Here is a 12,478-nt window from a genome sequence, read left to right as displayed (position 1 = left end):
TTTATTTGTTTGTAAAGTACCAATATTGTTTTGTTTGCTATAGATGGCCACAACATATTACTGCAATCTTATTTTTTAATTGAGAGTGTGTTTACACTTGTAGTTCAGTTCTTTTGATCCAGACCAAATAATAAAAATATACATTTAGTTCAGGGCTCCTCGCTTACTTTTCTTTTTTAATTTTTAGTTTTTTTAAATTTAGGAGCACAGTCTACAATTTCAGGAATACCTTCTAATCAGTAATCAAAAGTTTTAATTAAAAAACAAATTAGCCTTTCCATCATGAGATGAAATTTGACTCCTTAAAGTAATGTTCAGGGAACTTTGTTTTTATGTTTGTAATGGCATTGTTCTAATTTTATAAAAAGTATGTAATCTTTTGTCAAATTAAAAAATATATTTATAGGATTTAAATATTTCTATTTAAAACAACAAACAAGGAGAATAAGAGGTATAATAAGAATAGGTTAGCAATCAAATTAAATAAATATTAAAAGCACAATTTGTACTGCAGGTGGCACAGATGAACACAGAAGTGGCTTGTATGTGTTTTGTTTTCAGATGCTTTTATACAACTTTGTATATAGAAATAGTAAATTATTAAAATGATAAACTTTAAATTAAATTTTAATTTAGACAGAAAAGCCGCTGATCTATGAGACTCGAAGCCTGCTTGCCGTTGACATCCCTTTGCAGTGGACCAAGCTGAACCAGAGACCTCTCTGCTCGGCTGATTCACTGCTTCTTCCACCACCTTCAGTGTTGCAGCAGCAGAGGTCCCAGCTTATTTCCTGCCGCCATCCGGCGAGTCTAAAAGCTCTTATTTCTTAGTAAGTTCTAAAAGAGAAAAAAAATCCTAAGGATGTTGTTGCAAATATCATGCTGCAAATATGGCTTGTGCAGGGATCCTGTCTGGACAGTCCCTACGCAAAGCTGCTCTCTCACTAAATCTGGGCCCATAAATAAAATTTTCATTAGGCATTCAAAGATTTGTTTAAATTATAAAAATTTGTATTTGCTTAATGCTGACGGCAAACAATAAAGTATTATGATGTTTGCCTTTCTATTACTAATAGGCGTAATACAATAGCAGTTGTTATAATACTTTCTGTATAAATTTATTTCTTTGTTTAACCATCAGATTATTAGACAGACTTCTATCCATATCAGACAGAACTGTTAAAAATGACAGCGAACAAGAGAGAGTGTGAGCACTGTGTGCGCTCAGGCACTGCCACTCTCAGTGCCGTCAAAATAAAAGCCCCGCCTCAAACACATCTGCCAAGCAGAAAAACTTATCGGCCGATGCCGATATTTGAAAAATGACAAATATCAGCCGATATATCGGCATTGTTGATATATCTGCATTGGCGATATAACGGTCGACTACTAGATTGCACCCCACTCATCACTATGATAATTATATAAAACTTGCGTCCATTAACAGCACATTTATTCAGATCTTTATAGATAAGCGCTACTTAGCAACAGCACGCTGGCATGTACTAATTTAGTTACCAAAACAACAACAATACTTGCATGTAAATAGTCAAACAACATATAGTAGTCTTTAAATTTTGATGTCCATCCTCAACCTAACCACAGGCTCCACTCTTCACCATAAAGGTAACACTACAAAACCAACATAACAGAAACCTATGTTAATCCTAACATAACTCAACATTGGAGTACTAACTTATGTCTCTCTATGTTAATCTTGTGTAAAAGACTGTATAAAACATGGACTTAGTGTCCATGACGTCATCCGTAGACTCCTTGAAGAGCGTTTTTTGAAGCTCAAAGTGTGCAGAGTAGGCCGTTGCCATCTTGGCAGCACATCACCGTGTGCAAATCCAAAATGGGCAAAAAGGCGGGAGCTGGTTGCTGAAGCCACGTGGTGCTGGTGGTTATGTGTGTATTAATCCTCTGTGAGTTTTCTTTGCAGTGCTCAATCGCAATGTTTACTAAAAACTTGTCGATAATATTTTCAGCCGGTATGATAGCCCTGATTCTGGTTTCATGCTTCCGTTATCATGAGGCCAGGTCATAGGTTTCTGCGAGAGCCTTCTTGATTATCAGGCCCGGCACGACACTGCAAAGAGTTTCCTGGATGTCCGGCCAGGAGGGGTTGGCACCAAGACATTGGCAGCAGATCCTTTAAGTTGCGAGATGCAAAGATGGGCTCAGTGGATTGGATTTGTTGGTCCAGCACCAGGGCTTCCTGGTCACCTGGATTTGCGAGAATCTTCTTGTATATGCTGTCGCAGGTAATGCTCCCCTCGCCAGAGGTTTGTAAATTTGAGCTTGTACACACGCTAAGCTCTGTGTACTTTCTGAAATCCATATGGTGGTGGGTGTGCACATTGAGCACTTTGCACACTTTATAAAATCCACGTAAGTGGTAAGTGTGCACACAAGACTCTGCGCACTTTCTGAAATCCTGTACGGTAAGGGTTAAATGCTCAGCTTCGTTCCCTTTATTTGAGTTGGTTAGAGCTTGGTTCCTTGGGCTCCACTCAGCCAGTGTTTCTTTATTAATACACTTCAGCAATCGTTTCCCTCACACTTGAAGGGCTATTTGGGCGGTCCTCGTAGTAGTTTAGCTGCGCTCCCATTTACCAAAAAGGGTTACCTATGAGTACACTAGTTCTCCTCTCACGTGAGATTGAGTTCTCTGTTTTCGAGTTGATGACTCTCAAACATATTGTTTTGGGATGCACCATTCCATCTATGAGCTGCTCTTTCCAGGAGAGCCCCCCCCCCCCCCACCTTAGAACTGTATTTAAAATCCATGTTATGGTAAATTGTGCACGTGAAGTCTTTGCACACTTTCTGAAATCCATACTGTGGTAAGTTTGCATGCTAGTCCTCTGCGTTCTATTTAAAATCCTATATGGTGAGGGCTTCGCGCAGTTGCTTTCCCCCCCATTCATCTTGGGCATCACTCCACCTATGTATCCTCGAATACCTATCTCAACATTGTGTTGCTACTAGGGATCTGTTGAGACAGTTCCTTCAGCAGCTTATGAAAGAGCAAGCGGTAGCCCCTGTGCTAGGCTCTTTGCCATATCCCTTTAAAGGAATCTTTCTTGATTCCAAGCCTTGAGCTCTACCCCGAGCCGAGGCCCTAACAGGTAAGTTGGGTGTGTGTCCTTGGCCTTTGGCTGTAAAGGATAATGTCACGGACATCCGTCTAACATCCCAGGAGCAACTCCCATGGAAATGGTAGAGTTGGTACTTAGTACTAGCCATGGTTCTGGCCTGCACTTCCCTCAGCATGACGGCGTGGGTATACTGTTCCCCATAGCGATCCCTAGAGGACGCAGTTCGAAGTTCGATGTAACCATGATTCCCTGAATAGGGAACAAGACACAAGACCTCTAGCTTCCTGCCATGCTTCGAATGCAAGCTTTAGACGAAGAAGTGAATGATGTGTTCTCCCGGTGCCTGTTTATCTATAGTGACATCAGGGGTTGTTGCCGGCCAACTTGTTAGTGTTTTTTCAATGTATGCTTCAGACACGGGTCATAAGGAGGCTTTCCCCTTAGCGACCCCTAGAGGATGCAGTGTCTCGTTCCTTACTCAGGGAACCATGGTTACATTCGGAGCCTGAGACATTTTGTTTGTATATTTGCTTTAGTGTGATGAAAGTATGATCGTAATGCAAAATGTACAATAACAATGATGTGACTATAATTTTGTGCAAATCCAACGTGTCCAATGCCTTTCCAAGGACATGTCAAAACTATTTAATGTGTAATACTTCTAGCTTTTCATGTTTTTTTGTGATGAAAGTATGATCGTAATGCAAAATGTACAATAACAATGATGTGACTATAATTTTGTGCAAATCCAACGTGTCCAATGCCTTTCCAAGGACATGTCAAAACTATTTAATGTTTAATACTTCTAGCTTTTCATGTTTTTTTGTATTAACGTGCATAAATGTTAGAATTTAGGCAAGTTGTTCTAACAGTAACTTATGTCAAACCTACTGTAGGTGGGTCAGATACAATTTATAAAATGTAACTGTAAAAGAAGCTCTGAGCTATTCTATGTCTTGAAAATATTATTGGATTAGTTTTACTCATTCAAAACTATAAATCAGATTAATCCAATCTATGAATATATAAATAGTAGGTGGGTCAAAACGTGAATAATCAAATCTAATTCTGAGTGGGTAGTCGCTACTCTTTCTGAAAGTATAAAACATGGTCATGTCAGTGATGAGCGCAGGAGGCCAAACTGACAAGCATCCTCAAACAGATTTGGAACAGTTCTCTGATGAAGCACACAGTATACTCTATATTGTGTTATCACCAAAATGTCTATCTGGGGAGCGACACATATGGAAAATGAATCAATTCAATTCTGCTTTCCAAATAACAATTTGTCTTGTACCAGAAACATAAAACCTGGTGCAGAATACATTTTTGTGTACCTATTCATTTCTACAATATCAGTATTTACTGTGTTTCTGAACTTGTTGGTGATCATTTCCATCGCTCACTTCAAACAGCTCCACACTCCAACCAATGTGCTGATCTTCTCTCTGGCAGTGGCTGATCTGATCGTGGGACTGATTCTTATGCCAGTACAGGGCATAAAATTGATTGAGCCATGTTGGTACTTTGGAGAAATATTTTGTTCAATATTTCCTTTTATCTTCTATGTGGTTATTACGGCATCTCTTGGTAATTTGATTATTATATCTATGGATCGTTACATTGCTGTGAATGACCCTTTGCGATATCCAGCAAGAGTCAATATTAACAGAGCTGTTCTTTCTATTGTTGTAAACTGGGTATTTTCTTGCATGTATTCTTTTTTTATTTTGTATGAGTCTATACTCTATCCAGAAAAAAATCATACATGTGTTGGAGAATGTATACTTTTTATTAAGTTGGAATATATCATAACTGATGTCATAGTTACTTTAGTAACACCGTGTTGTTTAATCATTTCTTTATATATGAAAATCTGTTTTGTGGCAAAACATCAAGCTGAGCATATAAATTCACTTTCAGACAAAAAAGCCAAATCAGAAAAAAAGGCTGCAAGAACCTTAGGGATTGTTGTCATGGTTTATCTTCTTTGTTGGATACCATATTATATAGCTGCTCTTACGCTTGGGCAAGACACAGGTGACTCTCTGGTAATTAATATAATGTATTGGATTTTATGCATGAATTCATGCTTGAATCCACTTATTTATGCAATGTTTTATAGATGGTTCCGAATATCAGCAAAATACATTTTGACTCTAAAAATATTTGAACCTTCATCAGAATACTTCAACCTGTCAAGATAAATGATTTTATGCTAATCTTATGGTGTTACACAACTGTAAAGCCTCTGTACAGCACACATAAAAGGGAAATGGTTAATGCAAAAAATTTATTCAACCTCATGCTGTTCCAAAATGTTATGACATAAGGTTGGGTAAATCATATCAGCTTTTTAAATTTTTGGTTGAATTATAGTCTTTGGTTCATCTGTTTCCAAACAGAATAGTTTAGGTTCTTTTGTAATCTTCATTGGGAAAAATAATGTCTATGTAGCACATATGGTTTTGAAATGTTTAGGTAGGGTGTCTAATGACAGTGTGACAGATCTGAGGATTTCAAATGATTAATATCATCTAAAGAAGCTTCTAAGAATTTATTATGTTTAGACATTAGGAATTATGCTGCTGGATAGCATTACATATAATTGTGTAAAAATATGGTGTCTTCATGGACATTTCCATGGTCTTTTTTTTTTCTTTTTTTGGTCCATTTGTGGCTTTATTGTGCAAATGCTCAAAAACTGTGGTGAGAACTTTGCTACTGAGTAACAGATGTTGTCTGATGGAAAAATGTAGTAGTTTTTGTAATGTTCAAATGGTGTTTCAGAGACAATCTTTATTATAAATGACAGACGTCTTACTGTTGAGCCCTGAATTATTATATATATATTTTTTGCTGCCCTAGGGGGAAATGTTTTAAACGTGATAACAACAAATAAGATAAACTGGTTGAATACCTAAAGATTAGTGTGAGTTATATATGACCATTCAGTTTTCTAGACTCTGTTTTAATGGTTAAATGAAATTGTGTTAATCAGAAAACGTATAATTAATTGAAATCATGAAACAATACTAAACAGGGATTTATTAGTTTAACAAAAATGTAGATTTTAAGGCCCTTTGAAATGGTTTATTTTTTCTGCTAAATAAATTCTGGTATATAGTTTTTCTGGTAAATATTCCTTTATAAATAATGTTGTTAACACTTTCTATGAAGCCTGTATTTATAATACATTATAAGGGTATTCTTAAGGCATTATAATGAATACATAATGCATTATATATATATATATATATATATATAAAAAAAACATTATAATATGTTGTATCATCTCATGAATATTCATAAGAACAGTTTTAATATATTATAATATTTACTTATTTGTTGTTATAGCTTTTAAGAATATGATGATTTATAACACAATGAACATGTTGCATCCACTTTTACAATTGATTATATTTCTCATAGTTATAATGTATTATATGTCTCATTGTAACAAGGAATCAGAGACATTCAGATCCATGATCAGCAACAGTAACAAGCTGAGGTCGGGGCAGGCAGCAGAGAATAACAATCGGTATAAACAATCCAAAGTCAATCACGGAAGGAACAAACACTAGGAAAACGCTCGGAAATGCTAGACAGAACTAAACAAGACTTCGCAATGTGAGTGTGGATGTTACAATGTTACAGTGTCACTGATAGAAAACAGGTGTGGTTCAATAATGATTTCCTAGGCAGGGGTTTATGGGAAATCATGGGCGTCAGTTTGGTTTGAAATGTGGTGGGGACAGAGACGCATTCAGAAGTGCATTTTCAGAAGTGCTGGGTACAATGATGCATTTTTTTTTTCTCTTTCGCGCAGGTCATGTTTTGAAAGACGTCCTGTATCTTATTAATGTAAATAAATAAAAATGTATACAAAAATGTGATGATGTCCGACTCGTTTTATGAAGAAGAAAGCCGTACAAAGCATTAGACATATGATATATAACCCACTAATCTGCTTCATATCATCATATAAGTACCATGTTGACAATATGACATGGCCATGACGTGGTTTAATGTACCTAAACAATGATTACCAAATTTCTCTTTCATGTTGCTTTGTTATAACCACTGAAAACGGGGAAAAAAATCTAACCCAAAATCGGGCCTCGCTCTACATTACCCCGCTTATTACATGGCTACCCACCAAATAAATCAATAATTTGACACAAAATATTGATTTAAAAAAGAGTTTATTGATTTAAACACGATTGTATTGCTTCCGCTAAAGAAAATAGTTCTGTCTCTACGATTAGAATCCTGCCGCGTCCATAGCAACACTCTGTTTTTCATGGCAACGGTGTTATTATCAAGAAATAACAGACTTCATTCTACAGTGGAATTCAACCAAGCCATGTAATAATTTGATTTAATTCCCAGTACAATGTACCATATCTACACACAACACAACTTAAGCACTACAAATTTTATCAAGATTGAAAAAGCAAAAATACGTGTAGCACAGATGAACACTATTGACTATCACACCATGATCTGACTGCTCTCAATTCACAACAACATGCATCCATCCAATCTACATCAGGCATTTTGACTAAAACTTGATCCATTCCTCATCATCATCATCATCATCATCATCATCACAACTATTCCAGAATTCAGCAATAGATTCAAGCAATAATTAAACAAGATACTGACTACTCAACAATCATCTCCCCCAATACTTGCTGTATGAACGCAAACCGTAACTAGCTAATTAAGTTGGTGGCTAAGGAAGTCTAACGTAACATTAATTGCAAGAGAAGAATTAAAACAGCCGATCCCTTGTGTGCAAATGCACAAGACCTAGCCATAATACCAGCAAATCTTAATAAACATAAGTTATCGCGTCTTACCTTTGTGTCAATGGTCTGCAGACCCATGCTGTGTGTACAACAACATCCATTTGTTCTACAGGTTATCACTTTGATATGTTATAGTCCATGGCACTAGGATGCAACCTTGTGATATTGTATGAAGGCTAAATGACTTGCTCGTCTATGATACATTCGCCAGAAATTCTGGCCAATCCCAGCAAAGACTAGGTAGCCTCGTTACCGCTCATTCACTGTCCATTTCAAACTGTCAACTCATTTGAAAAACATTCTTTAAAAAAAAGAAGCGCGATAGTCATATAGAGAAAATAATATCAGCATTATGTCAAAAAGAAGTGGACAGGACATCAGAGCTTTTTTTAAAGCCAAGCAGACATGCACAGTAAGTGCCGGTATCTTAACGGCTAAATGAATAACCCATTCTGTCACTCTTTTTGACAAACAATGTTATTAGCTAGCTAGCTAGCTAGCAGTTACCCATGCAGTTACCGCAGCGCACAGTTTGCTTTGCTCTTCATGTGGGTGTACCACTTGTTAACTTCCCGGTCAGAAGTGACCGCACACCTAAAAATGGTGCCATCTGTTGATAGAAAATTAAATAAAACTTGTTATTTCATGGGTTTACCACTAGATTCCTGTATAGCTCTCTATGGAAAGTTTTGTGAAATCTAGTTGTTTTTGAACCCAATTACTTACTTTTAAGATGTGGATTTGAATGTATTTTTAAGATAAATTCCCAAATAATACTTTTTGCCAAGGTTTATACATTTTTTTTTAAATAAATTTGATGTGAAGTGTACACGTTTTTTGCATTATTACTGTGATTGTCAAGAATAAATTAATACGTTACCTCCTCCACATGTTCATGCAGGCGGCCAGTAGCACCACGAACAAAATGGTCCAGTCCGGAGAAGAAGTGAAAGTGAACAGGCACGTCAGCTGAGCTGCACCTGCCTCAGTGACATGATGACTCCCCCTCCCCCTCCCCCAACCTAGAACGTATCCCAATGTTACAGTTGTTGCAGTTTTAATGAACAGAAAAGCGTGTAGGAAATGTAGTCCAGGGTGTACTGTGTCATGTGAAAGTCTGTGTGGTGAATAAACGGATTTGCAGTGACTGGATAGCGAAGGCGGATCAGGGTGAGAGATGGAGGGCCAGGTCCGTGTGGAAGTGGAGTGGCTGGGGGCTTGGCCTTAACATGGGGGACAGGAGCCCTTCCTGGGCCTAACATGGGGAACAGGAGCCCTTCCTGGGCTTAACTGGGGAACAGGAGCCCACCGGGCAGAGCTGGAGCCCACAAGGGCAGAGCAGGTGGAGCTGGAACCCACCAGGTCGAGAGCTGGAGCCCACCAGGGCAGAGCAGGTGGAGCTGGAACCCACCAGGGTGGAGCAGGTGGAGCTGGAGCCCACCAGGGCAGAGCAGAGGACCACCACAGCTGAGCAGACAAAACAGAAGCCCACCAGGGCGGAGCAGAGGACCACCACAGCCGAGCAGACAGGACAGAAGTCCACCAGGGTGGATCAGAGGACCACCACAGTGGAGTGGATGGCACAGGAGAGCAAGTCTGGTCAGGTAGGACTGAAACAGAGAACATAAACAGGTTAATGGCAGCCGCCGTGGTCGTGATGAGATGGTAAGAGAGAATTCCCAAATGGCCCCCATAGCCGTGACAGGGAAGGCATAGAGTTCACAGATGCTTCACAGCTGCTTCAGTGCATGGCTCTCCAGTGTTTGTACTGTTTTTGTACGTTTTTCCTGTTTTTTTTTGTTTTGTTTAACAAACATGATCAGTTTCACCAGGGATGAACTGCTGAACATTGGGCAGAACACACCTCAAAATCTTTTACCGAATTTCAATTATTCTGACATTTTACTGTCAGCAGAGCAGTGGCGCTGAACAAATGCTTCAAGATGCGCAGACGGGGAAAGCAAGCCGGCGCGCTCGTCAGATTCAGGAAGCGTGGATTTTGAACGCCACTGCCTAGCATCCATCTGGCAAATCTCTGCTTTCTACCAAACAAAAAAGACGAACTCTTTCTGCTCTCTCGGAAAAATAAGGATTTCTCACACTCTGCTGCTCTGTGTTTCACAGAAACCTGGCTGAATGACGCCATTCCAGACAGCGCACTCCATCTGCCGGACTTTCAGCTGTTTAGAGCAGATCGCGACGCAGAATCAACAGGGAAATCGCGTGGGACATGCTTTTACATCAATGAACGGTGGTATACAGATGTAACTGTGTTAAAGAAGATGTGCTGTTCCGATCTACAAGTGCTTTTTGTAAACTGCAAGCCGTTCTATTTGCCGGAGGAGTTTCATGTGTTCATTCTGGTGAGTGTTTACATTCCTCCGCAATCGCATGTAAGCCATCTTTACAGAAACTTGCTGAACACATCACAGAGACAAAACAACAACACCCAGACTCTATTTTAATCAGTCTTGGAGACTTTAATAAAGCAAATATATTGGATCACAGTTACACCATAATAAAGGATGCATATCACTCTGTTCCTCGAGCAGCTTTGGGACACTCTGATCACTGCCTGGGTCTTCTTATACTGACCTACAAGCAGAAACTTAAATCTGCTAAACCTGTAGTAAAGACTGTGAAGAGATGGGCCAGTGAAACAGAGCAGGATTTACAAGCTTGTTTTGATCTCACTGATTGGAGTGATTTTGAAGCTGCTACCACCGATCTGGATGAACTCACAGAGACCGTGAAATCCTATATTAGTTTTTGTGAGGATATATGCATTCCTACCAGGACTTATTTAACATTCAAAAATGATAAGCCATGGTTTAGAGCAAAACCTATGGACCAACACTAAAAGGTTTGAAAACGTACTCGGTTACTAAACGTAACCTCGGTTCTCTCTAGAAGAGCTGTCTCGTACTGCGTCTTAGCTAAGACGCTACGGGAACCCAATGCAAAACGCCGTGCGCGCAGGGATCACACACCAATAAACCTGAAGCAACGCCCAGGATTTACAGTGCACAGTCACCTGAGGGACTCACAGAGAGTCCAGGACAGAAAAGGGGGAAAGCCCTCCGTCCCATATCTAGCAGCATCCGTAGATGTGGCAATATGACATCACACAGCCGCGGCAAAGCCTGACCAATGTGGCAATGCGGGTCTTACGCAATACTGCCCATATAACAGTCGGCAGCGCATAGCGCTCATGAACTCAGAGTTCCCCTCAGGGCCCTGATTCGACTATACCGACAGCAGCCTTGCTTGCAAGGCGGGAACCTCCAGGTTATAGAACCTGATAAATGTAGACGGCGAGGCCCAACCTGCCGCCATACATATATCCTGCAAGGAGATCCCAGTAGACCACGCCCACGACGAGGCGACGCCTCTTGTGGAGTGTGCTCTGACGCCCAACGGGCACTGAAGGCCCCTGGAAGTGTAAGCTAACGCTATGGCGTCAACTATCCATCTGGATAGAGTCTGTCTCGAAATAGCCATTCCCTTGGAACGTCCACCGAACGAGACAAACAGCTGCTCCGTCTGCCGAAAGGCAGCAGAGCGAGACACATAAGCTCTTAAAACCCTGATAGGGCAAAGAAGACTCGAGTCTCTATCCTCTTCTGACACCGGCAGGGCAGACAGGGCAATAACCTGAGCCCGAAACGGCTTGTTGAGGGATTTCGGCACATAACCGTGCCTAGTTTTGCGTATGACCCTTGAGTCATTAGGCCCAAACTCCAAGCACGACTGGCTCACCGAGAGCGTGTGCAAATCACCCACACAGAGAGCCAACAAGAATACTGTCTTGAACGACAGATGCTGAAGGCTAACCGATTGGATAGGCTCAAAAGGGAGACCCTTCATGGCCTCCAAAACCGCTGCGAGGTCCCACATAGGGACCGACGGAGGTCTGGGAGGATTCAGCCTCCTAGCTCCTCTGAGGAACCGGATGACCAAATCATTCCTTCCTATTGACTGACCGAGCGCTGTTTCAGAAAACGCTGCAATTGCCGCCACATAAACTTTGAGCGTGGATGGGGCTCTGCCCTTATCCAACAGCTCCTGTAGGAAGGAGAGAACCTCCGTCACCTCACAACTAAGGGGTGAATATCCTCGAGCTGTGCACCAGCTGGAGAACACCGACCACTTCGAGGCATACAGAAGTCATGTCGACGGAGCTCTAGCCTGAGTGATGGTATTCAGCACTCCCACTGCGAGATCAGCGGGTAACCGTTGAGTGCCCACACATGGAGGGACCACAACTCTGGTTGAGGGTGCCAAATCGAGCCCCTGGCCTGCGAGAGGAGGTCCCTCCTCAACGGTACTGGCCACGGGGCGACATCTGCTAACTGCATCAAATCTGGGAACCATGGTTGGTTCTTCCAAAGAGGTGCTACAAGCAGTATTGAACATCTCGTTTCTCTCACCCGTTCTATCACCTGCGAAAGGAGGGAGACGGGAGGGAAAGCATAAAGCGGGCAGCACGGCCATTCCCGTGACAGCGCGCTTTCGTTCTTGGAAAAGAACGCAGGGCAGTGAGCGTTTTCGTGGGACGCG

At 40.8% G+C, this 12,478-nt stretch overlaps 1 protein-coding gene across 1 annotated transcript; it reads left to right on the top strand.

Annotated features, from left to right (window-relative positions):
- Nucleotides 1-4,324: 4,324 nt before the first annotated feature.
- LOC132127024 (trace amine-associated receptor 13c-like) lies at nt 4,325-5,311 on the top strand. Its single transcript, XM_059538641.1, has one exon. The coding sequence runs from the start codon at nt 4,325-4,327 to the stop codon at nt 5,309-5,311; it is 987 nt and encodes a 328-aa protein (XP_059394624.1).
- The last annotated feature ends 7,167 nt before the right edge of the window (nt 5,312-12,478 follow it).

This window comes from Carassius carassius, chromosome 45 (assembly GCF_963082965.1).
Source record: "Carassius carassius chromosome 45, fCarCar2.1, whole genome shotgun sequence".
In the NCBI taxonomy this organism is placed as follows: domain Eukaryota; kingdom Metazoa; phylum Chordata; class Actinopteri; order Cypriniformes; family Cyprinidae; genus Carassius; species Carassius carassius.
Note: the sequence above shows the minus strand (reverse complement) of the source record. Positions and strands in the feature narration are given on the sequence as shown.

Bases quoted from the DNA above. Each gene is read 5' to 3' on its own strand.
- LOC132127024 (XM_059538641.1), top strand. From the start codon at position 4,325: ATGTCTATCTGGGGAGCGACACATATGGAAAATGAATCAATTCAATTC.